The sequence below is a fragment of the Chaetodon trifascialis genome, chromosome 12, assembly GCF_039877785.1.
Source record: "Chaetodon trifascialis isolate fChaTrf1 chromosome 12, fChaTrf1.hap1, whole genome shotgun sequence".
Lineage (NCBI taxonomy): Eukaryota > Metazoa > Chordata > Actinopteri > Chaetodontiformes > Chaetodontidae > Chaetodon > Chaetodon trifascialis.
Genome location: NC_092067.1, coordinates 19,043,125 through 19,071,062, shown reverse-complemented (window position 1 = coordinate 19,071,062; position 27,938 = coordinate 19,043,125). Strand labels below are relative to the sequence as shown.

The 27,938-nt window shown below is 41.6% G+C and overlaps 4 protein-coding genes across 8 annotated transcripts in view; 1 reads left to right on the top strand and 3 right to left on the bottom strand.

The window, feature by feature from the left end:
- Positions 1 to 4,058: 4,058 nt before the first annotated feature.
- On the bottom strand, positions 4,059 to 8,239 carry LOC139340307 (claudin-14-like). 2 transcript variants are annotated; one of them, XM_070976068.1, is made up of 5 exons: positions 8,087 to 8,239; positions 7,727 to 7,844; positions 7,010 to 7,418; positions 5,458 to 5,719; positions 4,059 to 4,663 (listed from the first exon to the last, which is right to left on the bottom strand). In XM_070976068.1, exons 4-5 carry the CDS (start codon positions 5,689 to 5,691, stop codon positions 4,154 to 4,156), a joined length of 744 nt encoding a protein of 247 aa, XP_070832169.1. In that variant the 5' UTR covers positions 5,692 to 5,719; positions 7,010 to 7,418; positions 7,727 to 7,844; positions 8,087 to 8,239; the 3' UTR covers positions 4,059 to 4,153. The 2 variants fall into 2 exon arrangements, with proteins under 2 accessions (XP_070832169.1, XP_070832168.1); XM_070976067.1 differs by lacking the exon at positions 8,087 to 8,239 and having other exon boundaries at positions 7,727 to 7,909.
- A 1,086-nt stretch (positions 8,240 to 9,325) lies between these two features.
- Positions 9,326 to 14,724, top strand: LOC139340650 (F-box only protein 47-like). Its single transcript, XM_070976560.1, has 10 exons — positions 9,326 to 9,515; positions 9,977 to 10,138; positions 10,363 to 10,439; positions 11,235 to 11,309; positions 11,735 to 11,843; positions 12,061 to 12,234; positions 12,428 to 12,577; positions 12,692 to 12,834; positions 13,474 to 13,633; positions 14,624 to 14,724. The coding sequence occupies exons 1-10, from the start codon at positions 9,326 to 9,328 to the stop codon at positions 14,722 to 14,724; spliced, it is 1,341 nt and encodes a 446-aa protein (XP_070832661.1).
- An 841-nt stretch (positions 14,725 to 15,565) lies between these two features.
- LOC139339975 (ADP-ribosylation factor-like protein 6) lies at positions 15,566 to 19,176 on the bottom strand. Of its 4 annotated transcripts, XM_070975484.1 has the most exons (9): positions 18,870 to 19,176; positions 18,646 to 18,696; positions 18,451 to 18,512; positions 18,249 to 18,317; positions 18,068 to 18,162; positions 17,581 to 17,710; positions 16,735 to 16,790; positions 16,585 to 16,597; positions 15,566 to 15,773 (listed from the first exon to the last, which is right to left on the bottom strand). In XM_070975484.1, exons 1-9 carry the CDS (start codon positions 18,990 to 18,992, stop codon positions 15,740 to 15,742), a joined length of 633 nt encoding a protein of 210 aa, XP_070831585.1. In that variant the 5' UTR covers positions 18,993 to 19,176; the 3' UTR covers positions 15,566 to 15,739. The 4 variants fall into 4 exon arrangements, with proteins under 4 accessions (XP_070831585.1, XP_070831586.1, XP_070831587.1 ...); XM_070975485.1 differs by lacking the exon at positions 16,585 to 16,597 and having other exon boundaries at positions 18,870 to 19,175; XM_070975486.1 differs by lacking the exon at positions 18,646 to 18,696 and having other exon boundaries at positions 18,870 to 19,175.
- A 1,657-nt stretch (positions 19,177 to 20,833) lies between these two features.
- The window catches only part of epha3 (eph receptor A3), a 445,799-nt gene continuing 438,694 nt past the window's right edge, over positions 20,834 to 27,938 (bottom strand). The window contains exons 14-17 of the mRNA XM_070976190.1: positions 27,029 to 27,178; positions 23,263 to 23,456; positions 22,769 to 22,918; positions 20,834 to 22,327 (exon numbers count right to left, since the gene is read on the bottom strand). Of these exons, the coding sequence (XP_070832291.1) occupies positions 22,213 to 22,327; positions 22,769 to 22,918; positions 23,263 to 23,456; positions 27,029 to 27,178 (609 nt within the window). The 3' untranslated portion in view covers positions 20,834 to 22,212. The remainder of the gene's footprint in view (positions 22,328 to 22,768; positions 22,919 to 23,262; positions 23,457 to 27,028; positions 27,179 to 27,938) is intronic.

Genomic DNA, 27,938 nt, shown 5'->3' with positions numbered 1-27,938 from the left:
GGCAATGGATGGAACCTTTACTTCGCCAGGTTACATTTCAGGCCTGATTTATGATCTTGCACAGGTCCCCGCTTGCTCCGCGATTAAAGCATCGCGTCTGTTCTGCAAACGCAGACTGTAATGTCGAGGGCATGAGACCCGCGTAGGGTTACTTTTTTATTTTATGACCCACCTCACGCATGAAAGAACATCACCCCACCTCCAACTCTTTGCGTGTAAACGTCAAAACTTCCAAACCAACTTGTATAAATTCAGATACTGTAAATCATAAGGAAGGGGCAGTGGCGAAAAAAAGAAAGAAAAGGGATCCAGCGCAGAAAGGCGTGATGCACTTACAGTTCCAAACCCCTTTCTAGCATGTAAAGCAGCACATGTGGCACCGCACCATATTTTCTCCATTGAAAGGGCAGTTTATCACGTTTTTTTCCACACTGGGCCATTCTGGTGGCGACTTTGTGATATTTTATCTACCATGGGGGCTTCCAGGGCCACCAGACCACCGGCAGGAAGGAGCAATGGTGACTCCCAGGACATTATTTTGGTCACTTTTAGGCCACTTTAAATCAAACCAAATGTAGTCTTTATGCATCAAGTATAATTCTGTTTTAAAAGACTACAACTCTCTATATCATGTAAAGATGATTCAAATCTATTATATCACATAATATTTACCTCACTGTGAACATTACATCGTACCTAACTATTTGTTATGTGTTAATCAAATACTACAGTATATAATGGGAGGTTTCCTTAGAGTAGTCAGACCGCTGTCCATGGTGCTGAAATGTGAAAGTGCCCACAACAGAAACATTTGATGCTTAATTCATTAATTATACTTTCTCATTTGCTTCGGTCTGAAGTCTTTTCTGTCTCATTATACATTAAACTTAAATAATCGGTTTGATGTGATATTTCTGGAGTGATTCCTGAAAATGTATTTACAGTTATTTTATCAGAGTTTTGCATGGTTCATTTCCATTAGCTATTGAACAAGAAGCATTATTACCAGAATTAGAATTCATTGTTTGGGCTTTTCCAGCGATATAAATTAGCTCCTTGATGTGAACTTTGACTAGTCAGTCTGCTGGAAATAAGATAAATGACTCGCTTGGATTGTGACATGTCCTCTTAATTTGGTGTCTGTGTGGCTGACAGGCTGCCTGACAGAGGCCAGCTCTAATTGGAAGGTTTTTCTTACAAATAAACCTCAGAAACATGTCACCACAGTATTACAGGGAGTTTTTGGCAGACAGCCTGGAAAGCCTCACAAAAACAGTCACAGAAATGTTGAATTCAGCATCTATGAATGATAATAATTCTTAATTTCATGTATATGACTAATGACAGACTCTTTGTTAGTGCCATTCATAAAGATTAAACATTCATCAGCTGGTAGGCTATATCATATCTACCAAATGATGCAGTCTGGTGAATAAAAAGAAGTACTGAGGGCTTTAAGCTGCCTTCTCAAAAGAGCTTTGTCGCCATCCAGTGGTGACTGGGAGGTGGTTTCAGTAAAGGTATCAGGAACAAAACGCTAAATGTTTCTGTACATTACAATTACAATTTGTCATTTGGCAGACGCTTTTATCCAAAGCGACATAGATATGAGATTTTCATACATCAAAAGAAAGGTTCTGGATAGGAGAGAACAACAAGGGTAAGAGACATAACACTAAAGACATAGGTGCTACGAGGCACTGCTGTGAGGTAATGCACAGAGTGAATAGAGAGCTTTTTTTTTTTTTTCATCAAAGAAGGTGTTCAGTAAAGAGCTTTGTCTTTAGCCTTTTCCTAAAGATTGAAAGGAACTCTGCAGATCGAATGGAGTTTGGTAACTTGTTCCACCACCAGGAAACCACAAAAGAAAAAAGTCAAGCTAGAGACTTAGGGCCTTTTTAAGCTGGCAACATCAGGCACCATTTCTGGGCAGAGACCTGAATGAGGGAGTTCAGGTAGGTCAGAGCGGTTTTGGTGGCAGTTTTGTAGGCAAGCATCAAGGACTTATAATGATGTGGGTAGCAACTGGGAGGCAGTGGAGGGATATGAACAGCGGAGTGACATGTGCTCTTTTGGGCTGGTTGTTGTGTTGCTCCTTCATCCATGCTGAGATATCGGTGAGACATGCCAATATCCGTGCCGAGACTGTGGGGTCGTCGGGCGGGAACGAAAGGAGGAGCTGGGTATCATCCGCATATGAATGGAATGAGAAGCCATGTGAGCGGATGACTGCACCAAGTGCGGTAGTGTATACTGAAAAGAGAAGGGGTCCAAGCACTGACCCTTGAGGTACCCCTGTGGACAAGCAGTGTCCACACTGCAAAGCAACAGATAGATGGCATGTCCCGCGTCAGCTGACCAACCTATTGAAACTCAGTGAGTGAGAATGAGAAGCACTCAGGGGCAACAAAATCCTGCAAATAGCCTAATTCCAAATTTAAGCCAGAAATAAAGAATGAAAACACTTACTGATTGCCAACTCTTACATTCCACAGCCAAATTTGTTCTGTACATGGAAAATAAAAATGGAGGAGAGCTCCAGTAACAGGTTAAGTGCTCAGCAGAGTTTTCTAAGGGTGAAACTGTAAATGATCAATGGATTTTAAGCCAAAAAGTGTCACTATATCACCTACAGCAGGCGTTTGTCCCAGGAGATGTTTTGCAGATAAAACACAGCGGGAACTAATGCTGTTAATGGGGGCTCGGTTACACTTAAGTATCCCAGTAAAGGTAATCATCAGAGATTGAGCATGAATTCAGCTATCGATTAATGTTATTAATCACAGCTGTGCTTCTGTTGTGAGAATAATAATAATAATAAAAAAAAAAAACATTTAGAAAGTTCTTATCTATGTTTAAATTATAAGAAACTGACATTCATTGTCTTTTTATTTTCTTTGGCATGAAATTATTTAACACGACACATCAGTTCCCTTAAAAACTATCATGACTGAGTTGGATTTCACAAAGACAATTTCAAATGGAAAGTAGGCTACAACAAGGAAGTGACAGAGCCACTGCTTATCCATTAACAGGAGCGTTACAGCACAGAAAGCAGAATCTGATTTACCCTTTGGTCTCTTCTGTGACTATCTGCTGTGACACACTGCCACCTACTGGACCTTCAGGTACACAGCAGCAGGTCAACAGGTGTCAGTCCTCGGTTCTCTCTCTGACAGACACACACTGAGTACATCTCAAGTCTCTGAAATTACATCCACATTTCCCTCACTCATGTCTTTTCCTTGAGTCTTAGGTGCATGGAGAGATGCAGGGAAAGCATGTGAAGAGGGAAGAAACAAGGAAATATGTTTTTAGAGAAACAAGATGCCAGCTGATCACAGCTGGATCTGCTGTCAGTCGGCTTTAACGGCTGTAGAGACTTTCGATGAATTTGTGTCTGTGCACATGTGCTAATACTAATAAAGGTGCACAGTAATCAGTGCCAGAGCAGCAGTGTTTCCTCTCTGTTACCTGCTCCTGCAAATGACAATAAATGATAAAAAAAAAGTGCTACTTGCTGACTGACAGAATCTCCAACTCGCTCTCTGACTTTAATTGTACATGTATGTGGGTATGTATGTTAATGGGGGAATAACAGATCATGAAGAGAAGTCGTTCCGTTTGTTGTTCAGACCTACAGTTAGCACAGACTTGTATTCAGATGGTGAATCAGAAAACAAATAGAATATAAAACTTGGGAGTGATACACTTGAGTTTAATCTGTTATCTGCCTTCGCTCTCGTATGAAACTCATGTGATTTTGTGATTATCAGATAAGTCTGATCAGCTGCAGTGTCCAATCAATAACTGATATTCAATAAAGGGGTGTGTTGGCCAGTAAAAGACTTCTGTGAAGGCTGCTCTTGTGTGTCCTCGCTCCTTGATCCTCAGAGAAGAGTTTGAGGCGGCCTTCAAGACATGGGACCAGAACGATTTCCAGTTCAAGTGAGGAGTGAGGAGTGAGGATGATTTTTGGTCAATCATGAAAATGTGACGTACAAGTCTTTCCTTTCCATTTTTAAACTTGTTTATGGGTACGGCAGACTCAGAAACTGCACATAAAGATACTAAGAATAAGATGGTGAAATGTTCAGTTGACTGTTTTGTCCCATGCAGTGTTCATTTTATACCGTTAGTATTTCTTCTAGTTTTAGACGTAGTTATTGAGCCTGTAGCCGCTGCTGGAAAGGGAGCAATGTGAGGGAGCACGATTGTCCCTCAGAGCCTCGGGGGGCTTGTAGAGTGGGGCTGGAGGATATATGTGGTTGAAGGCCGGAGGAGGTGACAGTGGTGGCTGGCTCCTCTGCATAATGAGGGGGCTCCGGGATCTGTCACCGCTGCTGCTCCAGCACAGCACCAGTCCTCCGGTCAGGCTGAGGCAGGCCGAGGCATAACCGAGATACACGGCCAGGCCGATCTCGTACTTCATCCCGCTGGGGAGGAAGGGGTCGTAGAAATCCATGATGACATCGTTGGTGGTCCAGGACACGGTGACCAGGCAGAGCAGGCCGGCACAGAGAAAACAGATCGCCCCACTTAGCGCCAAAGGAGATTTGATCAAAGAGCCACGGGCGAAGCGGGTGCACTTCATCCCCATCACAGACACCAGAGAGGCCAGGACGGAGGTGACGCAGGAGAGCACCATGAGCGCCCGGGCAGCCTAATGTGGAGAAGAACACACGAGCACCTTAAGAATGGGATTAAAACAGGACTCAATCAATCCACTGGTTAATATGAATGCACTGATCTGTCCCAAATACTTAGAGTGGCATTAAAGTTTTAGTAACTTTGTATTATGAGTTAATTCTTTACCCTGACGTCAGTGTTTACTCATTTGCATAAAACCCACAGTTTACACACACTGAAGGGCGATTACTGTGGCCACAAGTGACACACTTCTGACACCACGATGAATGCTAAAATGTAGTTTTAGAGAAGCACCAGTAGAGAATTAAAAAGTCAGCAAAAGGACTAAATGAAAAGTCTGCTAGCATTAGCAAACATTAGCTGTAGTGATTTTGTTGCTGCTTGGTCACAGCAGAGCAAGCAGCAACAAAATCACTGAGTGTACAGAACTGAAAAGAGCATTTTATTGCTCATGAATTTAAGATTTCATTTGCAAGAAGAAGAATAAAATTCATGTCCTTTCACAGGTTTGTCTCACTTTAAAAAACATTCTCCTGAATTCACTCAGCTACTTGTCCTTCCATCCATCTATCCATCTTGGCAATGCATTTTAAAATTGCTTACAGTGTGTGCAAATGCTTTGGGCTTTCAATTAATCAGTACACAGTGTTGTCCACAACATGTCAGAAAATAAGATATTTGGTTTATAATGATACAGAAAGAGAGAGAAGCAGAAACTCAACTCGTTTGCGAAGCTGAAATAGCAGAATTATGCAGAAATGATTAACAGATTATCACAATACATGTAATGCATGATAGCAGTAGTACCTGCAGGTCACGCGGCAGCGCCAGTAGAGATCTGTACAGCTCACACTGGTAAATGCCAGTGCTGTGCCAGACGCACTCCATCCACAGGCCTTTCATGTAGGACGTGGCTGTGATGATGTTGGAGCCCACGTAGGCTGTGCTGCGCCAGTGTGGGAGCAGAGTTGCAACTACAGTTCCTGCAAACCCCAACAGCCCCAAGAAGAAGCCAAGGAGTTGGACCGCCATGCTGGCCATGATTTACTCACTCGGACAGATGTTCAAACTGCAAAGCAGAAAGTTTACAGTTTGAATTCATTGCTGAAGAGCACATACACGCTAGGAGACAGTAGCATTTGGATGTCTCATATGTCACCGAGCCGGCTCATAAATATACACTGGATCCATAGATAAGACAAAAGGAAAGTCGACAGATAGAAACAACATGTCGCCTCATAAAAATGAAACATTCCTAGCGCAAAACTACAGTCCCCGAGGCTGCAGATGAGGCTGGATTCCTCCTGTTCTCAGCACGGTCCCCATCAGTACAGTAAATTCCACTGAGCTTACATCCAGTCACAGAGTCTGAGCCATTCCTCAAGTGTCTCTGGGCAGAAAAGGCTGTGGAAACTTTCTGGCATCAGTCTCTGGTGAGTGGCAGGTGACTGCATCTGTAACTAATGAGAGCAGTGTTCAGCTCCACCTGTTCAACGCTCTCCTCTGGAGGGCAAACCACAGCAGTCTATTTGTTAAGCTCCCCACCTCCCCTCAGGAAAGGAGAGAGGAAATTAAACATTTACAGAAACCACCCAAGCTGAGAGAACTGTTATAAACCACTAACTCTGAACATTTTTCACAGCTCTGCAGGATATTTGAGACACTGAACGACTTGATGACAGAGCATTTCTACTTGATGGGCCTCAAACTACGACAAGAAGGGATAGCAGTGACTTGTGTTGTAATAATTGGCCAGATTACATTATGTGAAATTGGATCTCTGACCTGAGATCATCTGGTTTTACATTTACAAATTCACACATGGCAGTAAAAATTCCCCAACAGTCTCGAAAGCTCGAGGCCACAACTAAAAAAAACCCTTCACAGTAAGAACATGTGACTAGTTAAGCATTTACTTTTGTTCCTTCTCACTGTTATGAGCAAAATGTTCTCTCGGTGAAGAAAAAAGAAATCCTGAATAATGACCGGACCTTAAATTTGAAAGCAAAGAAGCCAAACTGTGCTCATACAGACCCATTGTTTTGACTTCCTCAGGGAACAAGAGGCTGTTCACGCGGACTGATTATTGTTCTGTGTTAGACCCACAGATAAAAATATCAGAGATAGAAGCCTCATTGTGTTTACTTAATGATTGACTACACTGAAGGCATAACAAATAAGCAATAGGAACAAAGCAAAGCTGTGACAAGCATGTTCCTTCACACTGGTTTGTCCACAGATTACATCAAAGCCAATGAAATATTCAGTGTATCTACACTATGAAATGCTATACACGGGATGCTGTTTAACCTATTCCATTTTGATATTTAGCAAAAGCTCCAAACAGTTGAATACTCACCAACAAGGTTGCAGGAGGATTACAGAGCCATGGTCACAGGTGTCCAGGCGGCACACTTCCTGATAAATAGGGCCTTTGGCATTGATTCCACACTGACCTGCTCCGTCTGTCTCTGCTTCTGCCTCAACAGACAAGAAATATGCATCTGTGCTGCAGGGGTGTCAAATATGTGACTGGCCAGTGTTAGATATCATCGTCAGCATCATCAGCAGCATTATCCCTGTCAGGAGCATCATGTCGGAGATGACATGAGAGACAGTACCAGTGCTGGCTTGTTGCTGCAGACAGATAAACAGGGCCGATGTCAACCGTGGACCCGGAGGCAAGAGAAGTGTTGCCAGGCAAAGGCAGACAGAAGAGATATTGTCCTCAGCGGAAGAGCTGTTTTTGTCTCTCTGCATCTCCAGATCTGTGTGATTGAATAATTGACAAAAAGAGGAAAAGATGGGGAAACAAATCCATAATCAGCATGTTAACTTATAAGCAAAAACTTTAATATTCACAAACTGCAATTAGGGTTCAATCAGCAGGCATTTCAACAGTAAAAGAACTGCAATACTCAGTCAGCATTGCAAAGTTGAGAGCCAAATTGTACTCTGCAGTAAAGCAGTACTGTGAGGTCATTCCAAACGGCAGCTTTATCTCTGGGTTCCTCTGAGGTGCATCAACTTTGCAGCTCTTGCCCCTCTATCCCTCTGTGCCCCAAGCGTAACCTACCGTGACATCCTGTTGGTATACAAGGGGTTTTCCCCAGCCCCTCTCCCGGGTCCCTTGTGTAGTATTGAGTTCTCTGTAAAAGCTCTATAGCGAAGGGATGATCCTCTCCAAGGTCTGCCTGTGGGAGACGCCATTTGAATGCATAACGCTTAATAGTCTTAGTTAAGCAGAATAATCCTGTGATTAGCGGCTGTGCATCGCTGGTTTGTTGTGCACAGTGCTGGAGGGTAACACCACCATGATGTCTTCAGAAGCCTGAAAAGCTGGACTCTTTCTTGTATTACCTTTTCACCAATATATATACAGATAAACACAACATTATCAAGATATAAACTACCACATTTTAAAGGCTGTGCTCACCTGGGTGTGGGTGTTTCAGTCATTCTGGCTGATTAGACCTTGGCTCAGGTTGAGGTTGGGTGGAGCAAAGATGGGAGTTATGTGAGGTCACCACACTTCATGAACTGATAGGAAATACCAAGGTGAGAGTTGTCCCACCCTGACAGATGCAACAAAACTACCAGATGAATGACACTGATCATTAATCAGCCTAAATTTTGTTTTTATTTTTTATTTTATAGGTTTTTTTTGACAGGGACCATGCATATTAACCCTGGAACAGTTGAACAGCTGAAACAGCACCATAGGCCCTTTAATAAATCAAATCATTTATGGCGTAACAGCAATCTGTAACAGCTGAATTATTATTTGACATTTGAGTGAAAAAAAAACTTTATTGGTATAACACTGTATAACTTTATTTAATACTTTAGTTAAAAAAAAGCCACATTATGAAAATAAAGAAAACAAATCTTATCAAATTTAAGATTTTTAACCATTTTCTTCCATTGAGCTTATTAAATATGACTATGTAGTGTTACTGCGTATGACATGGTCCTAGTTTTGGACTATGTAAACTGTGATACTACATCAGAAACCCAACATACTGAATATTTTTCACTATTAAGCCACTTACTTTATCCTCCTTTTATTTCACTGATAGTGCTGGTGAGTTGAAGGCCCTGCTATTACTTACTATTTGCTTTTACAATTACTTCAGTGACATTTTGAATACTTAATCCTGACTTACTTGCAGTAGTGTAATTTTATGTATACTTACCCGAATATTTTTTATATGCGGGGGATATACTTCTTAATCTGAGGAGCAAAACAACTTGAAGTCAACGTTATTAATTTCGCGCCGTTGTCCGCTGTTATCAAAGACAGCTAAGCTAGCAGCCTTACTTCTGAAACTTATAGCTAGCTGACATTTGCTGCCTTTCAATATTATAACATTAGTTAGTAGTATTGGAAAGATGCTCTATTGCTTAACGGCTGGCTTGTATTCCTTTTAATCATATGTCTCAGTGACGACTAAATCTAAAAGTTTATCAAGTCACAGCTAATCTAGTTTGTCAGGACTTCTGTTTAGCTAGCTAGGTTAGCTACGAATAGCGACTTAGCATAGCTGCATCTCCTGCACGAGACAGTGGAGCGAAAACTCACAATTAGCCAACGTTTGGTTAGGCTGAGTTGCTTTCACATTTAAGTCAAATTTGCCTTATCTTTTTAAATACAGTCAGTTTAGAGGCGGTGGCAATGGAGAGGAAAGCCTACCGAAAGGCTAGGAGGTACACAGTGACACGCAACTTCAAACAGTACAGGAGAACTAATCATCGGCCCCATCCAGCCCGAACCTTCCTGCCCCACAGCCAGTGCAACATTAGCGTCAGCGTCTTTCACAGGCTCCCGCTGGAGGTGTTCGACATAATCCTGGATAAACTGTCTGGTAGGTCTAACTGGCTAGCTCTGTAACATAACATAATAACACGTAAGTTCCCTTCCCAGTGCTACTGAAAATTCATTCAACAAATTAAACAATTTATTTAAATAAAGGTGCCCCCTATAAAAAGTAGGTTGCTAAAACGTAATTTGAATAACATTAGCGCAAATTCAATTGGTAAGACTAGCTAAATTACACACTCCGCCAACTGTATGAATGATAAATTACATATACAACATAGAGTTTATCAATATGTCTACACTTGTCTTGGTGAACTGTTTTTAGGAAACTTTTAGACAGTTTAGTAAAGACAGCCTGCTTTTCTATTCCTAATATAAGACTTATTGATTTAGAACTTAAACTCAGACAGCATATGAAATAGGAGATCAGTACATCAATATTGCAGTAACACAGGTTAATCTAAATACACAATGTGCTCAGTGAATGAAAATGTGTGTGTTTGTCAGTGCTGGAGATCAGTGTGTTCTGCATGGTGTCCAAGGAAATCACTAGATACGTTGTGGACTACATCTCCACTCATGCCTGGAAAAGTAAAATGATCACTGAAAGCTTTCACTCCTTCACCTGCCTTGAGCAGAGATATACTATTGGGCACTACAGAGATCTGGGTAAGTGGCAATTAAAGTTTTTCTGGATGTATCATTTTGTAGAGCTCTTTTCCAGACTGCATTATGACACATTTACAGTATAAAAAACAACCTGTTGATGTATGGTTGGCATGTCACTGATAGCCTCTCACAGCATTGAACTTGGATAAGCTGCCCTGTGGGGATAGAAAAGAGCATAATTTGTCATTTTTCAATTTGATAATGTGCTTTTGTGTTCAATGCAGGTTTGCTGTTCAAGAGATGCACCCTGTTGCTACCAACAAAGGAAAGGTTAAAGTTCATCTTTAGCAAGTTTTCACAGGTAAGAGAAGGGCAGGCGAGACAACAAGCAAGAACGTTTAAGGTCAGAATAACTGTATTAATAAGAGTTGACAATGCATACCATATTTTTCTTCTTCATCTATTTTTCTCTAAGGATAGAAGATTTGAGAAAGGAGGCAAGAAAGAGGAGTACAGGAATAAACAAAATTGCATGCACTTTTAAGTTAATTGTTAATATTTAGTAGGGTTAAATCATATAGGGAAACAATATTTCAATATTTGTGTTTTTCCTGTGGTTTTGCTTTGGTGGTTCTCCATGTTGGGGCAGCACGGTGGAACAGTAGGTAGGGTGCGTACCTCACAGCAAGAAGATCGCAGGTTTGATTCCCTGGGTCAGGCAGGGCGTTTCAGTATGAAGTTTGCATGTTCTTCCCATGGGATAGGCTCCAGCCCTCCCACAACCCCAGAAAGGGATAGTCAGCTATGGATAATGAATGGATGGATGGTTCTCCATGTCTTCCTTTAACTTCACTCACTTTAATTTTAAGATGCCAAAACCCACACAAGACGCTTGTTTGCATGCTAAAAAAAATAAGTCATATTAACAAAGGAAATGTAATTACACCAGGCTAAATGATTTAATTTATCAGATGGATTAGACTGTCTTTAAGACTAGGCATGAAAATGATTAATGGTTTGCATCATTACCTCACGTCCTTTGGACTGATGCACATTGCAGTGTTGTTGCTTGTCATTCTATCTTAATGTCTATTGATCATAACCTATGTTAATGATGAGGCCAAATAAATAAAACCGTCCCACTGATGTGTTGCAGATTCCCTGCTTCATGATAGAACAGTGCTCATCACCAGACTGCATTGGTTTCTCCAGCCTTGGAGCCTTCCTCCAGGTGACGGCCTCAAATACAGACAGAAAACTCAAACTCTAATGTAATTAAAGTAAATCCTAAACCAGGCACAGCTAAACACAACATGATTGTATGCAGATTCTGAGGTTGAAAAGATCCTCCTCTACTCTCTCTCTTTACCACCACCTCTAACACCTACATCCTGTTGTTACAGCCCAGTAAAGGGCAGAACAAAAACATGCTTTCTTTTACGGTAGAAAAGACTTTTCTATGAAACTGAAAAGTTTTCTGTATTTGCAAATGCTCCTTACATCACTTCTTAATTGTGCTCTACAATACAACCATTCCTCTTATGAATCATATCTCCCCTTTGTGTCCCATTCCAGTACCTGAAAACATATTAGCAGAAAAATATCAATTGTTTCTGTTCTTGATAGTGCTTAGACATGTTCTGTTGTACTTTACAGATACTGATTGCGGGATGGGATGAGCTGGAGTGCCACAGAGTATTCAACTTTCTGTGTGACATCACAAATCCGCTGCAAAAAATTGAGGCAGTCGTCACTGGAAAACCAGGTGTGTGAAGAAGTGAATATGTTGCTTAGTACAGAGTAATAATGAGGACAGTCTGTTAGAGAGGACTCTGTTCTTTCTATTAAAGTCATAATGGAATTTTTATGTACTTCTTCTAACAGGAGACTGAACCAATGGCATTGCAGAGGGTTAAAGTGGTAGTGACTGACCTTTTACTGTGAACAAAAAAACATTTCTTTACTTGCTGGTGCTTCGTCAGGCGTGAGGTGGGACCAGGAGCTGCAGCTCCGGCTATTCTGCCGTCAGGTTCTGTTGGACCCGTGGCCGAACCATCCAGAGAGCCGGTTCTGGCTAACACTACTCCTGAAGCCTTGGCCCCTGGTCTGCCAGGCACGCTTGCTGCTCATCCTCTATGGACCTCTGTTGGAAGAGGGTAAAATAACTTTTATGCTCACAGTTCATGAAAGCAATAGTTAGTGGGGCTTGTCTTAATTTGACTTCATGAGAAAAAATTAAGTGGGATGACTTTTGTAATGGGAGAAATTTTTTTACGCTGCTGCTGTGAAATCAAGATCAGTCAGTATAGTGTGACATGTTTAGTAAGTGAGGTGGTTTCCTCCATGCAGGCACCCTTGGTTGGCAGGATCTGGTGGTGAGGGGGCTGCCTCACAGCGCTCTGTGGGACCTGGCCAGGGCTCTCCTTCTGCTGTTTGACCATGTAGAAGACAGACACCTGACCACCAATTCGATGCTGACAATCTTGGAAGAGCTCATTGGTATCAAACCTCAGCAGTTCTAAAAAGTTCTTCATGTGACACACCCACAGATAGACACACATTAGGGTTAGGTTCCCCTGAAATGATGACTGTCCTCGTCCTCATCTTCCCCAGTCATTCCACGTCCATGGTACGTGGAGAATGTGGCTCGTCTCTTGGTGCTGTGTGGCAGCAGTCTCTGCTATGCTATCCTCGCTAACAAGGCCATCAATGGACGACTTACTGAGATGTCCAGACTCATCGTGTACATCATACTGGTGAGAATGCTAGTTATTTTATCATGAGCTGAACAGAGAAAGAAAGCTTTAAGCTTCAACTTAATCCTCAGTTATGTGTAGTCTGGTATGTTGGGCCATGCTTTTAATAGAGAATCAGATATTGATATGATGCAGTTACGTTGTCATTTTGTATTGCTGATGGGAAATGAGTCATCTTAAATTTAGCACCTTTTCCTTGCCCTGGTCATGGTGACTCATTTTTCTGTGTCTACTCATTCCTGCTCAGGGCCAGGGGGCTGCAGCCTGACTAAGCATGCACTTGGCAGAAGGCAAAGACATAGCTTGGACCTGTCTCACTTCTATTACAGTAGTGTTTATTTAACTGACTAAGTTAAATTTAACTGTCATCTGTGGGCTTGAAGGGCCACCTGTGCTGTCCATGGTGCTGATTTAGATAATTATTCTGTTACCTCATCGGGGCGCCATAGCAGCTTTAATTCAAATGTCGGTGTCAGCCTTCCAGAACTGCAAAGTAAGCTGGTGGATATCATCAGAGAGAGGGTTTTTCTCTCTATTGATTTTATTAATTGCAGCTAATAATGAAGCTATGACAGCCTTTGTCTAAAGATATATTTGTTCGTTTTTTGTTTTTTTTTTGTGATATGGCTTCATCCATAGGTGTGTGAGAAGGATGGCTATCACATGTCCTGGGCTGTGAAGTTGGTGCAGCAGATCTGCATGGTGTTCAGCACAGCTTCTGAAAAGTTCCGCTTCATCCAGCATGTGGAGAACATGTTTTCAGCGGTCACAAGGGAGATTTTTGAGTTTTCTGTAGCAGGTGGGGGAGTTTCTGGTAGTGTGAATTTCCTTTTAATGAAGTTCTTTGGTTTTGTCTTGACACTGAAAATTTGTCTTGAAAAAAGTTAGGGTAGTTGACATTAAGCTGTGGGGAAAATGGTTCCTTGCATGAAGTAATATTATACTGTAATGTGGCGATATTACAATCATAGTGTGAAAACATAAGTACAGTGTTGAAAAAACTACACTAAGAAAACATTGAATGAAAAATAACAAAACAAATGGGAATCACATCATATGTGGAGACTGTAAACCATGTTGAGGGCAGGCAGATGCAAATAGTCACCAAATAAAATAAGCCAAATTTACAGATTGCAGAATTTACAATTATAAATAAAATATTCTGTATATAGAGAAAAGTGCAGGGAGGAGCAGTTTGGTTTGAAAGTGTGTGTTGATGGCTAGTTGTGCGTGTGGATCACAGCTCAGACAGACTTAATATGCTGCTAAATCCTTATTTTTCCTTTTTTTAATAGCTCAGGTGGATGTGTTTTTGTCACCTTGAGCAAACCCTTACTTGTTTTCCTCTCATCACATCTCTACTTTAATTTTGGATCTATTTTATCAGCACCCAGTGCTAATGGGTCTATTGTTTCACTCTGCTAATGTGAACGTAAGAAAACCTGTTTTAGAGCAAACAGTTTTCTTTCATTACGAGTGGCAAGTAAGTGTGAATTCTCATTAAATCAAGCAGAGAAAGTGGAGTGATTTTAGACTGCATGAGTGGATACCTGCCACTCAGCAAACAGTCGCATCCTGTATGTGTAGTTATATTCCCTAGATGGTGACGTTCCCCTCTCAGGTTGTTTATTAGTCTTTAAACTGAGGTAGATGAGAAAATCCAGAAAAGAGAAACATGAGTAGAAATGCATTTTGTCTGTCTTTGCTAGTGTATCTTGTTAATTATATTGCTAACCCATGTGACTTAGACTCAAATTTAAAAGTCACGAATTTCATCATCTTTTCCCAGGAAACCATTTTGAGGACAGGGAGGCTTTCCAGACCCTGTGCATCCTCCTGGACTCCAGCGCTCGCTTCCACGCCAAGTTCCTCCACATGCTCCTCAGATAGGTATGATGATGTCAAGATGTGGATGACAGAAGGTGGAAAGAAGCAAACATCAGTAATGGAGGGAGGGTAACTAAAGAAGTGAAAAAGGGAGCGATAGACTTTTACAACAACGTTAAGATCGCAGACTTTAACGTGGTGAGTGTTGTGAGAGGTTTTGGTTAAAGTTCACTGTACGCTATAAACAGCACTGCATTTGTTTGTGTTGAAAATTGTGTTGTTTGATTACTTTTACCAAACTGCATGGCTATTTATACAAATGTTATATTTCTCTCAAAGTTTTAAAATGTTGTTCTGAAACTTTTTGCTTGGTATTTTGTAAATTTTAACTAAAATGTATTTATTAACAGTAACACTTTTTTTATTTATTGAATTGACCCTTTATGTATGTGTAGTTGCGATACAATCATTAAATTGCTTTTATATGATTTGTTAATTAAATTGTGGTTGTTTTTTTTGTTTTATTTTGTCCTCATTAACACATTTTAAACTTCACGTAGCATTACGCTTTGTGGCTGCCCTCTTACAGAACAGAAGCACATCATGCGCTCAGCAAATAACAAGCTTTTATTTTCCTCCAGCTAGTACAATGCCCTGCACTGACAGTATGCCCCCCCCCCCCAAAAAAGTGCAGGTGATGAAATAAATGAAAGCATATGTGTCATAGAATAAAAAAGAAGCAGCTTCAAATATAACTTTAAATGGTACAGAAACAATATTATAGATATTAGTAGTATACTTAGACTGCATTCACATGTATTCACATTTGTATCAGTGACTAGCTAACTGTCGGTGACCGCTAAATAATCACTTTACACAGTAGTTATATACAAATTCTACCATTAGGAGGATTTTTTTTATTCAAAGAAACATGGTGTCAAAATCGTAGCACACGTGGGAAGTGCTAGGCTGTTTGACATTGAAGTTTAAGGCCTACAACATCAAGCGTGATGAATACTCCAAGTGGTAAATGAGATCGAGTTACCACATCCACATCGCGTCTGTGGTCACAGGCATTTCAGTCGTTCATGTGTTCATTGTTTTGATGTGATCTGGCAGGAGAAAAAGCAAATATATTTATTTCTTTAACCTCAATATGTGTATACAACACACAAGCTTAACCTTCAAACTGGACATGGGAAGATCGAGAATCAGTCAAATATGGACAGTATATCCTCCTGAGAGCCAGCCTGTTCATTTATGTCCTCTGTAGTGGACATTTGGTTTTGGTCTATATCTTTTGAGTCATCTGAGCTACCCTACTATGTCCTGGTATGCTCAGTAGAGGACATCCTGGCCTTTCCAATGATATCTCATGTGTTTGGATGAGATGAGGGGAACTTTATTTTCATGCTGAGACAAAGTGGAGACTGCAGCAAAATGCAAATGCCAGGAAAAGGGAAAAGATAAGTCAAATATTGTGAAGTTATTGTTTTGTTTTTTAAACTGGTAATGACATATTTTCTTGTTCATGAACATGTCAGGAATCATAAATTGGAATCAGAGTTCAGTTAAACTTTTTGTTAGGAAAAATAATAGTAATGTTATGAATGTTTAATGATTTCAATTTAGTTCAGTAGTTCAACAAAAGATACGGGCCATTTAAAAAATGGATTGACATTGTGTTATGGTAAAATTGTTCTTATCCTTGGTTCTCAGGAGGATATAGCAAACAAAAACCCAGTTTGGATGGGATTATTTCTGTAGTGATTTTAATATTGCCTGATTTTGATTTTTGTTGCAATCAAAAGTTTTGGGGCTAAATGAGTCACATGACTCAAATCCCATCCAGAGGGACACTTTGATACAATCTACCACCACAACCACTTTACACGCTGACCTGAATTTGAACACTGTACTTACTGTGCAATTTGTTCTGTGGGTTTAAAGAAAAGATGTCTTAATATAGCAGACAGGATGCAGAGAGCCTTGGCATTTCAATTCTGAGCACAATTTAACTTTGTTTTGGCCCAGTGTGACAGTTTTATTAAATTTACTGAGCAGACACATTACCTTGTAGCCAGTCCAAGCCTTCCTGTAGGCCTTCTCCTTTGATGGCGTTGCTGGCACTAAAAAAAAACAAGACGTGGAGGAGTTAATCTCCTCGTGGCACACATTCACTTTCTCATGACTTTTCTCGGATCCTGGATGTTTAAAGCCGTCTAGCTCTTAATCTACCTGCCTCCCATCTGTCTAATGAGTAAACAGGGTGGAAAACACACATATATAAAAAGAGCCATGGCTTTTGAATAACTGCTTGTTGCTGTGCCTCCTAATAATGTTTAACCGGAGCCACGGTAATGGCACACGCTGGAAACAGACCCAGGAAGTAAACAGTGAGTAAACAAGCCTGCTTGGTGTCTGTTTATTGTCTTAAGTCTTTAAGCTGTAACTCTGGAAGCACAAAATGTTGCAGATGGGGACAGAGCCTGGCTCAGTTTGGCTCAGTTTAATCCAGGTGAATTTCTTTAAAGTCTACCCAAACACGAGCACGAGTTCTGTAGCAAACTACTCCGCCAGTGTCTCTGGAGGTGGTAAACTCTTGCTCCCTTTGCTTAGAGACGTTTCATCAGGGTGAAATGCGTGGTCCCAGAAACAAACAACTCAACCCAGTGGCCACCTGATGAGGAAAAACTCAGCTCATGAACAAGTATTGTAATCTGAACTACATCACTTTGATACCTGTTGCAGAAGCATTGATGCGATCTGCATCGAACGCACTAATCTAACATATCTGTGGTTTCCAGAAACGTACACTGCCAACATATTATCCTGGTGATTGGGCTGAATAATGAACTAAATGCTGGTTTGGACTGACAGAATGCAGCCGGTTTGGAAAACTTTTGACAGGTTTTTTACCAGATGTGCCAGGGTTTGTCCTTGATGTTCTCCAAACACAACATCTGCGAGACCTTGACCGAGGACACGGCATCCTGGAGATCCATCTTGTTAGCAAAGAACAATACTGGTATCTTTTTGCAGCGAATATCTGGATAAAAACAAGATATGAAGACCAGTAAGCAACAGATTTATGAGTCGTATAGATATGTAATATACTTAAGGGTGAGTGTTTTAATTTTTTCAGAAATTCATAAGGGAACGTGTGTCATAACGGACTAGAAAATGGGACTCTAACAGATTAAACCCAGGTCAAAGCTAATAGTAACACTAAAATGCAAATGTTCATTAAAACTGCATCATTTCCATTAATTCACACATTTCATAATATGGGCCTTGAATCATTCCTGCTAATGTCAGTTATGCCTTTTCCTGGAAAGGCTACAAACAGTATCCGTACTGCGTCTTTTAACAAAAGGAGTAAAGCAGGGTTGCAGGTATTTTGTACCTTCGTGATTGAGAAAAGTATCTAGCTCCTCTTTGGCAACGACCATTCTCAGTTTGTCACCGCTGTCGATGACAAATATGATGGCATGGCTTTCTCTGAGGAGGACAAGAGAAGTTAGGATCGACACAGAGTCATGTCAGTGCAGCGTGGTGTAATATCCGATGACTGATGTCTTTCATACTTGTAGTAGTGCTCCCATAGGTTTCTATATCTGCTCTGTCCAGACATATCAAAGACTGTAAAAGACAAGCTGCATGCAGAAAAAGAGGGAAGGAGAGAGAGGAGCTTAGAAAGATACTTATCGGTCCATTAGTTATTAAATTCATGAATGTAAACTAGTCAAAAAGGAGTAAATATGAATTATAACATCTGTATATTTCTACCTTGAGCTCTTGAACTTTTCAATGTTGAAGCCAATTGTTGGGACTATTTCTTGTGTCTGCGTCTGTGTCACACACACACACACACACACACACACACACACACACACACGTACACAAACACACAAAAACAGACAAGTAATGGCAAAAGTATGTCAACGAGGAAATAGTATAAGGAAAGTATGATATGGGCTTTACCTGACTAACATGTTTCCACTCTTCTGACAATGGGCCTAAATGATTCGAATGCTGGAAACAAGCAATCAGTGAATGATTGCAGTGAAATGAAGATTTGACAGGCCTTCTCACAATATTTAGCACATATCACAAGTCTGTGCACCCACATGGGGCACAAAGGCCTCTAAATGCCACAGTAATGTTTCACAGTGCACTCACAACAAGGCCCAGTTTCATGTACTTACATTAGAAGGTTTGAGTTGGTTGATGATGGTCGTTTTGCCGCTGTTGTCCAGCCCCAAACACAAAACGTTGACCTCTTTCTTCCTCAGGCCGAGCCAGCCCGACAGTTTGTCCAGCAGCCCCATTAGACTCGATGCACGCTATAGCAGTAATATGTTAACGCATCACCCCATAGGTGGTCTGACAGTTTAAATATACTAAATCTGCGAATTCCCAAACAGTCGTGATAAACAGTTGAAGAGTGCGTTCCCAGTGCTTGCTGTGACAAGCTGAGATGCCGCCTGGGCATCCCAGCTTGTGACAGGTAATCCTATTAGGGCGAGTTAAGCTCTGTGAACCACCGGGTGACCTGATCGTGGAGTGTGAAGTTTTCCAGGCACCCCCGCCCATCCTCACCTTATCTTACTTACTTGAAGCCACAATCAATCTGTTGTGTCAGTCTGTGTGTTTTACAGTACTTGTTATTGTTGTACATCCACATGTCACGGTAAAATAGGACAAAGGGGTCATAAATGTCTTAAATTTGGTGAATGTGAACTCTTATTCATTATTATAAGATATTATCATCTCTGGGAATCTTACTATAATGGTAAAATATGGGCTTTAAAGAAAGGATGTGGCGAATATAGCAGAAAAAAAACAGCATTATCCAATCAAAAGTAAGATTATATTTTCATAAAGAGTGCAGGATTTCAATCTGGACTTCTCACAATGCAGGTTTTGGAGCTGTCACTGGTCCAACAGCTCCATCTTTTGGTTATCAGTCATGTGTACGACTTCATGTTAAGAGGCGTATAGACGTCTGATATATCTGACAATAATTTACATTAAAAGCAAATTAAAGAGATGAGACTCAACGAGAATCGACTTTGTTAAATTGAGTCCACTGAAGGGTCTGCTCCGGCGAGGCTTCTTCAGTGAGGCGAGGCAAGATCGGTGAGGGCTCTCCCTCACTTCAGCGCTGAAAAAACAACGGCATGTCACAGTCCGAAAGATATAAGACAGCCTTTCTTCCCTCGAACCAATCGTTTTCATTCTCTTGGCTTGCCCAGATTAAAAATTGAAACAAAATTAAATGAGCAGTCAACCACCAGAACTGTTCATCTTTATTTGCAAATAAATATTCGCCTCTTACAGTGTGCAAGATCTACAACATCTCTTTGGAAATTATAGAAAAATAAAATACAAGAATTATAAGTATACTTGTACTTTGTACAAAAGAACGTCCTAACATTGCTCAGCAGTAGAACATGCTAAACAAACAGCATCTGATATCCTCCATATTCTGTAGAGAGGTGGTGACCGTGAGCGCGTGTGTGTGCAGGTATGTGTGTGTATAGGTGTGTTTGGATGTGTGTGTGCATCTTTTCTTCTCCTGAAGGCCTGGATGCATAATTACGCTGTGACCGAAAGGCACAGATCTCTAGATCCAGTTAGCCTTCGACATAAATCACTGAGCCCCAGTTTGTAAGAAAACCCACAGCTGCAGAGGGGCCAGTCGCCCTCTTGGATATGGAATACAACTCAAACTAATGGCTAGGTCCTGTGACTGCACTGAAACTTACGAACTACTCTGAAGTGTGTCTGTCTTGCATGGTTAACGACTGTAAGGCATTCCGTGTGTGTATATATGTCATTGTGTGTGTTTGTGAGTGTGTGTGTGTGTGTGTTACTGCTGATGACACATGATGAGTTATGATGCTGCTGTTCATGTTCGTTCTCGCTCTGCCGCCCTGAGAGTCATACACTCTCTCCGTCCTGATCGCACAAAAGTAAAACTAGTTCCTTTTCTCACCGATTTCAGGTTTTAGCTGCGTCTGCTGCCTCTAACTCGACTTACTAGCTATGTTCTGCCGCACTGCCTATCCACCACCCACTTAGAGAATGTAGAAAAATGTTGATTTCAATGGCAAACATCTGACAACTTGACATCATCTACTGCAGATCCAACAGTTTTCATTTCAGACTACTTCTATGTACACTGGTTTCCCACACTGCCACAAACTTGACATGACCACAATCCACGAACTGACTGGAGTTACTCTGCGAAATCCGTCCGGTAGCTTCGCACCATCCGACGGATTATTCTGCTCTGACATCTTGGATCAACTTCGTCCCAGAAGTGCAAACCACTGCCTGTGTTAGTGTGTGCAGGCAAAAAAGAAACAATGAGTGGATATGAAAGCTAATTCTGAAGAACCATATAAGTCCATGTTAAGTTTCCAGACAACTTCAAACATCTCCTATCTATATCTAAGTTCTGTGAACATTCATATGTTAAGACAGTGGAGAGTGTGTACTTTCAGGCAATGTATAACATTCACAATCCAAAAAAAAAAAAAAAGAAAAAATCAGGCTTATCACACAACTGTGAGCACACTGGTTCCAAAAACTGTCAGGATAGACTTGTATGGTTATTCATATGAAGGCAACGGATCCGGTTCTGCAAGCTTAGCATGAAACGATGAGACCAGGTGGATGTTGTTGTGTGAGCCTCGTGGCTGAATGCCAACAAGAGGTCTCTCATTGCACGATTCTTCATCTCTCTCTGAGATACTGAGGTGACTGCATAATACTGTATTGCTGATTTGGATCAAAATCTTAAATAAATAAAACATCTTAAATAAGATCCAGATTTACTAGGGCTTTCACATACAGGACTGCACATATATAGATATTAGGTTATGATAATAATTATCGATTAATTGTCTATACACTTTGAAACATTCAAGAAATCTCTGTAACTCGCTTCTCACGTCTTTCTTCAAGTATTAGCGTACCAGATTCTCTGGAGAGAGGGTAAACTAAAGCGATGCAAAGAAAACCTTCATGATAACTTATCGAACCCCAAAACGAAAAAATATTGAGGATACTTTTTTTCAAAAGACGAAACTTTTCGATTGCACACCCGATAGCAGCTACATGAGCACATAACTCGGAGCGAGAAAAGAACAACAACCGAAAAAAGAGTCAAAAGATTCAGTAGATTATGTCTGCAAATCTACATCTCTAGATATTGTTGCTCCACACATAAAGTACTGCTGCTGCAACAAGGCATTACATTCCCCTAAGTGAGGGCCTGGGCCAGTCTGTAAAGTCTATCAGGCTGTAATAGTCTGGCAGAACCAGGTATACTGGGTAAGGGGTTTATAGTAGGAAAAAGTCTGTTACTACTGGATGTGAGGGAGACCGGGGGGGCAGTCTGCTGTGGTAGTCTGTCCAATGACCTCCTGCATGAGGGGTTAAGACTCAGGCACAGGCTGTAGACTGTCTGTCCAACGGTCTAGACTTCACTTCCGTCTGGTCCATCTATCTGTCCGTCCCAGGTTGTGTTAAAGGGTGTCCTCATACATGGAAACCCTTCTCCTGTTCGTGCAGTAGCTGAAGGCGGAGGGTCTGTACGCTGCTGATGATCCGCCTCTGGTGGCCGATCAGCTCCACCCCTAGACGCCTCACATCTCTAGGCCGAGAGTGGAAGCGCAAAAACACACACACAAACACAAAACACTTTAACTCGTGGGGACTTTTCATTCACCTCATTTTTTTTCTGACTCGTGTGGGCAATGTTTACGACGTCTGGTAAAAGACGGTGACGTCTTGAGCGCAAATGACCCTCCATGCGTGAAAATTTATCCTGTGATTGTTCCTGTGTTTCAAACTCTGCATCCACACTTTAACACACAGGCTTTCTGTTAAAGGTTGAAGTCTCCCTGATGACATCACTATGACGTCATCAGGGTTATTTTGAAAGCTCCCTCCTGGAGCCACACTCACAGTCTGAATAGTACCGTGCGTAACAAGCAAGCTAAACTTCACTTAAATCACCACTACTGCTGCTACAGAGACGGGTCCTGTCTGGTATCATGCCATTTAATAATAATATTTTGGCTCTTCAACTCACTCAATATTCATCCTCGCCACAGAATCCAATGTGTTGTAGCCTGCTGCCATGAAATTGCTCTTGTACTGACTCATCTTAATGGAGTCCAGCCAGTCGCCGATGGAGATGAACATCGGGTAGTCCATTTCCTCCCCCGGAGACTCTGGTAGACTGACAACACCCCCCAACCCCCCCCAAAAAGATAATGTCAGATCCTGCCAGCATTTCTGAAGCATCTCAGAGTTAGACAACTGGCCTTATTGGTTGAAAGTTCTCAGAGTGACACACACTTGCTCCTACTTTTAAGTGTAGGAGTAAAAGCATTTTAGAAACTTTTGTCAACAGGAAAGTCAAACTATCTTTGCCTGCTTCAACAGAGACATCCTACCACAGCTCTCTGTTTATTGAAACTTACCTGCTCTGAGGTTACAGTACCCGCGGAGATGGGTCACTTCTAAATTAACTTAGAGTGAATTTACATTTAATTTGATACTAAGAACTCTGAACTATTGTACCTCTGAATGTCCTCTACCAGAGGCAGGAGGCTGCTGGGGTTACGGATCAGTTTGTCCAAGAAAGAAACAACGTCGGTGAATTTGGGCCGATGACTCCTCTCTTTCTGCCAGCAGTGCAGCATCAGCTGGTGCAGGGCCACGGGGCAGCCCATCGGTGCAGGCAGCCGGTAGCCCTCCTCAATAGACAGAATCACCTGGAGAGACGGATGAATGTGAGGAAGGAAGAAGTCTAAATGTGGAAGACGACTGCTGTGTTGGAATTTATTTAACCTGAAAGTTAAAGTTAGAGACTTCTACTGTCCACAGCATTGCTTGGTATTATATGGATTTGCACACAAAGTCTGAAGATCTGGAGTTGCATTCACTGATCTTTATAGTGACACAAGACAGTGTTACTTTTCGAATTACACAAAAATTCATGTGACATTTGAGTTATGACATTCTATGGATTTTCAGCATAAAAGTAAGATTAACATCTAGTCAATAAAACCTTACTTACAAGGGTTTAGACTATTGTAACTGGTGAACTTGAACATAATGTTTCAAACAATTAAAATCTATTCACTAAAAACAGCTCCCCGCATTGCAGCCAAAAATGGCGCTGTGAGAGCCGTGAGACTGAACTGAAATGGGCCGGACAGCTAAACAATGAGCCGAAACTCACTGTAAAGCTCCGTAAAGCAGAGGTGATACTTCTTTGTCATCACGCCGAAGACCCATCTCACATCGCACGCTGTCATTTGATACATTGTTATCGTGAGGGAAATTGATTGTGACTGCTTTAAGGTACATTAATGATAGCTCTGCCTGTCGAACTATAAGCCTGCAGCAAGGAGACAGATTACTTGCTTGATCCTTCACCATGAATCAGAGAAATAATTGATGAGATGAACAAAGCAATTAAAGTCAAAACAGGAAGCATCGTCAGATTTAATGCTTTCTGTAAGCTTATTATTTCCCATAACCTCCTCCTTGGATGTCTGATTTCCTGTGTAGCACAAACAAGCCTGAACTTCATTCTTCTTTTATTGATGTGCCCAAACTGTAATCTGTACTATCAATCACTTCAACGTGCATCGGAAATTCCTCTTTCATCTGAGCTGATTGTGTGCATCACTGTAGCCCCCATGCAGCAGATCTCCCTATCATATCTGTGAGTCTATGGGAAAGCTGAGATCCATGTATCTTTGCAGGGAGCTGTAGTAAGTGGCTGACCAGGATGAGATAGTGTTTGGCTGCTTTTGCGGCTTGGCTGGCCTTTTGCCTTGGAAAGCACTTCTAAGCAATTCCCAAACAGCACAAATCCTCCCCAAACCCCGGGACTGTACTGAATGTGCGTGTGTGGATGTCCGTGTGCGGATGTGTACGAGTCTGTGTGTGAGGGGTTGAGGGGATTACGGTGGAGCTTTCACACTCAGCGGACAGAGGGATGGATCTGCTTCCTCCATGGCCCCTCCAATCCCTGACCACAGCCCAGGGATCAGCGGGTTGCTCAGCCACACTGAATCCACAGCTTTAAACTCCCCCTCTGCTGGACCGAAGTCCTCTGAACCTCTGACCTTCACTGCTCTTTTCCTTTTCCTCTAATGCATCTTTTTCATCCTTTTGTTGGATTTCACCAGCATTTCTGTTCCTCCCCTCCTCTCTCTCAGAGGTAGGCTTTTGATGTGAGGAAACAGCCAGGGAGCAGGTTAAAGGGCAGCAATTTAAACCAATATAACGTAAAACAAACTTTACTCAGAATGTACTCAGCGGAGCAGAGAAGTTGATATTAAAGTGTGTTGTGGTGTTGAGGTTAGAGAACCAGGCTTGTGAGGGGAAACAACATGAATAAGTCTCTTCCATCCTCTAAGAACGACCACTGAGCTGCCTCAGAGAAAATCCTTTAAGGGAATAGTTCTTCAAAAGTGAAAATATACTTGTTTTTTCATTAATTTCTTGCTCTGTAAAACACAATACAGTCAGTACTGGAAGAGAATGACTGAGCCTGATCTAGTAAGCACAAATTGGAGATATTGCAGCCAAAACATTGTTAAAGAAGTCACATCTTCATTGTCCAATTACAAAAAGGAGCCTGATCCCAACATTTTTTTAGACTAAATATGAAAGAACACACACAATCACAACAACAGGCAGATCAGATTTACATAAATACAATTCAACATTTAAAGGCAAATCCCTCTCGATGATCACTAATGGCTCTCTGGCAGTGTGCGCCTGTGTTTTTACTCTTCCCTCTGCCTGTATTTTCTTATCATTTTGCCGTTTGTCTCTCTGTGTCATGGATGTATGAAGAGCTGCAGATCTGTGTCTTTTTGACTGAGGGTTAGTGGACTGGTGGACGTGTCTGTCGGCTGCATTCACACAAAATCCCGCAGTGCAGCACCTTCCCACAGGGCTGTGTGTGGAGATGTTTATTTGTGCTTTAGAACATAACTGCCGTGCAACCCTCAGAAAATGATGTTTTATTTCTCTCCTTTGGAGGAGGGGGGGTCAACTCTCAATGGTGTTTTTAGCAGCAGCTGACAAATCCTGCATAGAGCGCCTTTAAATTTACTGGAGATACTGAAGTCATTTTACTTATTCTTAAGTGAAAGTGAAGTGTTTCACAATTGTTTGAAAAGTGATGAATGGCTCATTGCAAACGTGTGCAGACGGAAGGCGAGGTGAGTTTCAGATGCAGCTCAGTTGCATATAAAGTCAAGATGTGGTGGGCGTGAGGTTTTCCTCGAGCGGCGTGAACTGAAGGGAAGCCATGAGTCAGACATGTTTCAGCCTGGGTGAACATGTGCATTTGTTCCAGGGCTTTATGAATCGAGCGTACAGAGCAGGGAGACAGAAAAGGACGAGACCGGAGGAAAATAATTCCAAGAAGACGAGTTCTGAGCTGCCACACAAAGCTGCTTCAATTACCCCACCAGAGGACACAGAAATGATTTCAACTGTTCACCTGTCAAATTCTCACGTGTGCAGACTTCTTCACATTTCTTGGACTGACTGAATACAAACTGCACAAACGGCCGGGCAAATAAGGCAAACCAAAAATTAACTGAATGCACATTTTTATCTTTTTCTTTGAGAATTTTTTTTATTTGAATTTTTGTCACACTTATTTGTCAAAGACCTTAAAAACATTAATCTCAAACAAGAGATGTTTTGTACCAGATTTATTTTCCCTGGGCAGAAAAACATGGCTCGAGATGACCTCAGAATTTCTAAAATCCTGGTCACGATCCTGATAGTTGCATCCCAACAGGACAAACCATGACTGCTATGACAATTACCATTCCTTATTTCTTTTTATTAGACACTTGTTGAACATATCTCGTGCACAGTAAGCTATACTCACTGTTATTTATTCTCTTAGCTTTGATACCTTCATTAAAAGTTTATTAAAAGGATTAAACGTAAAAAATAAAAAGCTAATAAATGAATTAAGATATCAGTCACTGAACAGTCCTGCAGTAGATTTTCTTCTTTTCTGCAATCACCAAAAAGCTCCTTTGTGTCAGAGTCCATTTCTGTCAAATCTGACTGTAAGTGTCCTGAATATGCAGCAAATTGCATTTAAGACTTATAGACTTGGCAGCAGAGGCTTTTGGGATTAAGTGAGTGAGACTCGAGAGCTTTTTGATTGAGCAGGGCGAGTGAGTGTAAAATAACAAGGTGGAGTTCTCTAATCATTCCTTTTCTCGACCGGGCCGATTGTTTCCCATGTGTTTCCCAATACACCATAAACAACTGTTCTGATGACGACAACACTCACATCCTGATTGGACATCTCCCAGTATGGCCGCTCCCCGTATGACATCACCTCCCACATGACGATGCCGTAACTCCATGCATCACTGGCCGAGGAGAATTTCCTGTATGAGATGGCCTCAGGAGCAGTCCATCGGATGGGGATCTTACCACCCTGTTAACACACACGCACACACACACAAGGTATGAAATAAAGACACTTGCGGTTGGACACACACACATTAAAGCATCAGCACACTGAGGACATCCTGAAAACTGACAGGTAAACCTTCCTCAGTGACATCCGCTGATTGTAAAAATGTTTATCACTGCCTGCACGGCATCTAGTGAATCATTCAAAGTATATCTCAGCATCTCAGGGGCCTCAGCCTGGCAAGTATTGCTTCCCAGCAGAGTTTCCACTGATGGGAGTAGTTGTTAAAGTGCGCTCAAATGCATGCTGAGTCACTTTAAAGCACACTTATAATATTTCATAAATACCCCTGTCCAAGCGCTCTCATAGTCTGAATCCGAAAACCCAGATTTGATCACAATTTCTGTGTTCATCACCTCCAATTTCCACCTCACCTCACCTCAACTTTCACTTCTTCCCTTCTGTGGATTTCAACCCGGCTCTCGCGGAGCAGAAAGCTAAACTCGGAACCATAAACACAGCATTTCCTTCGCACAATAACCTCAATACAAACCAGGAAATGGAGGTCACTGCGGGCTCAGACAGATTTACAGAACAGCGTCTTTTCAGCACAAAAGTTTATTTGGAAGTTTAGCTTTTGCTGTCTGCGGCAACTCCATCTTTCACCGGCCTCAGGAGGAATTTCATCAGCCTAATCAGGCGGGAGTATAGCGGTGCATCGGTTTGCTGATGTCTCAAGCTGACGCAAATAGCATCAGTATGTAAATACAATCTTTGAATA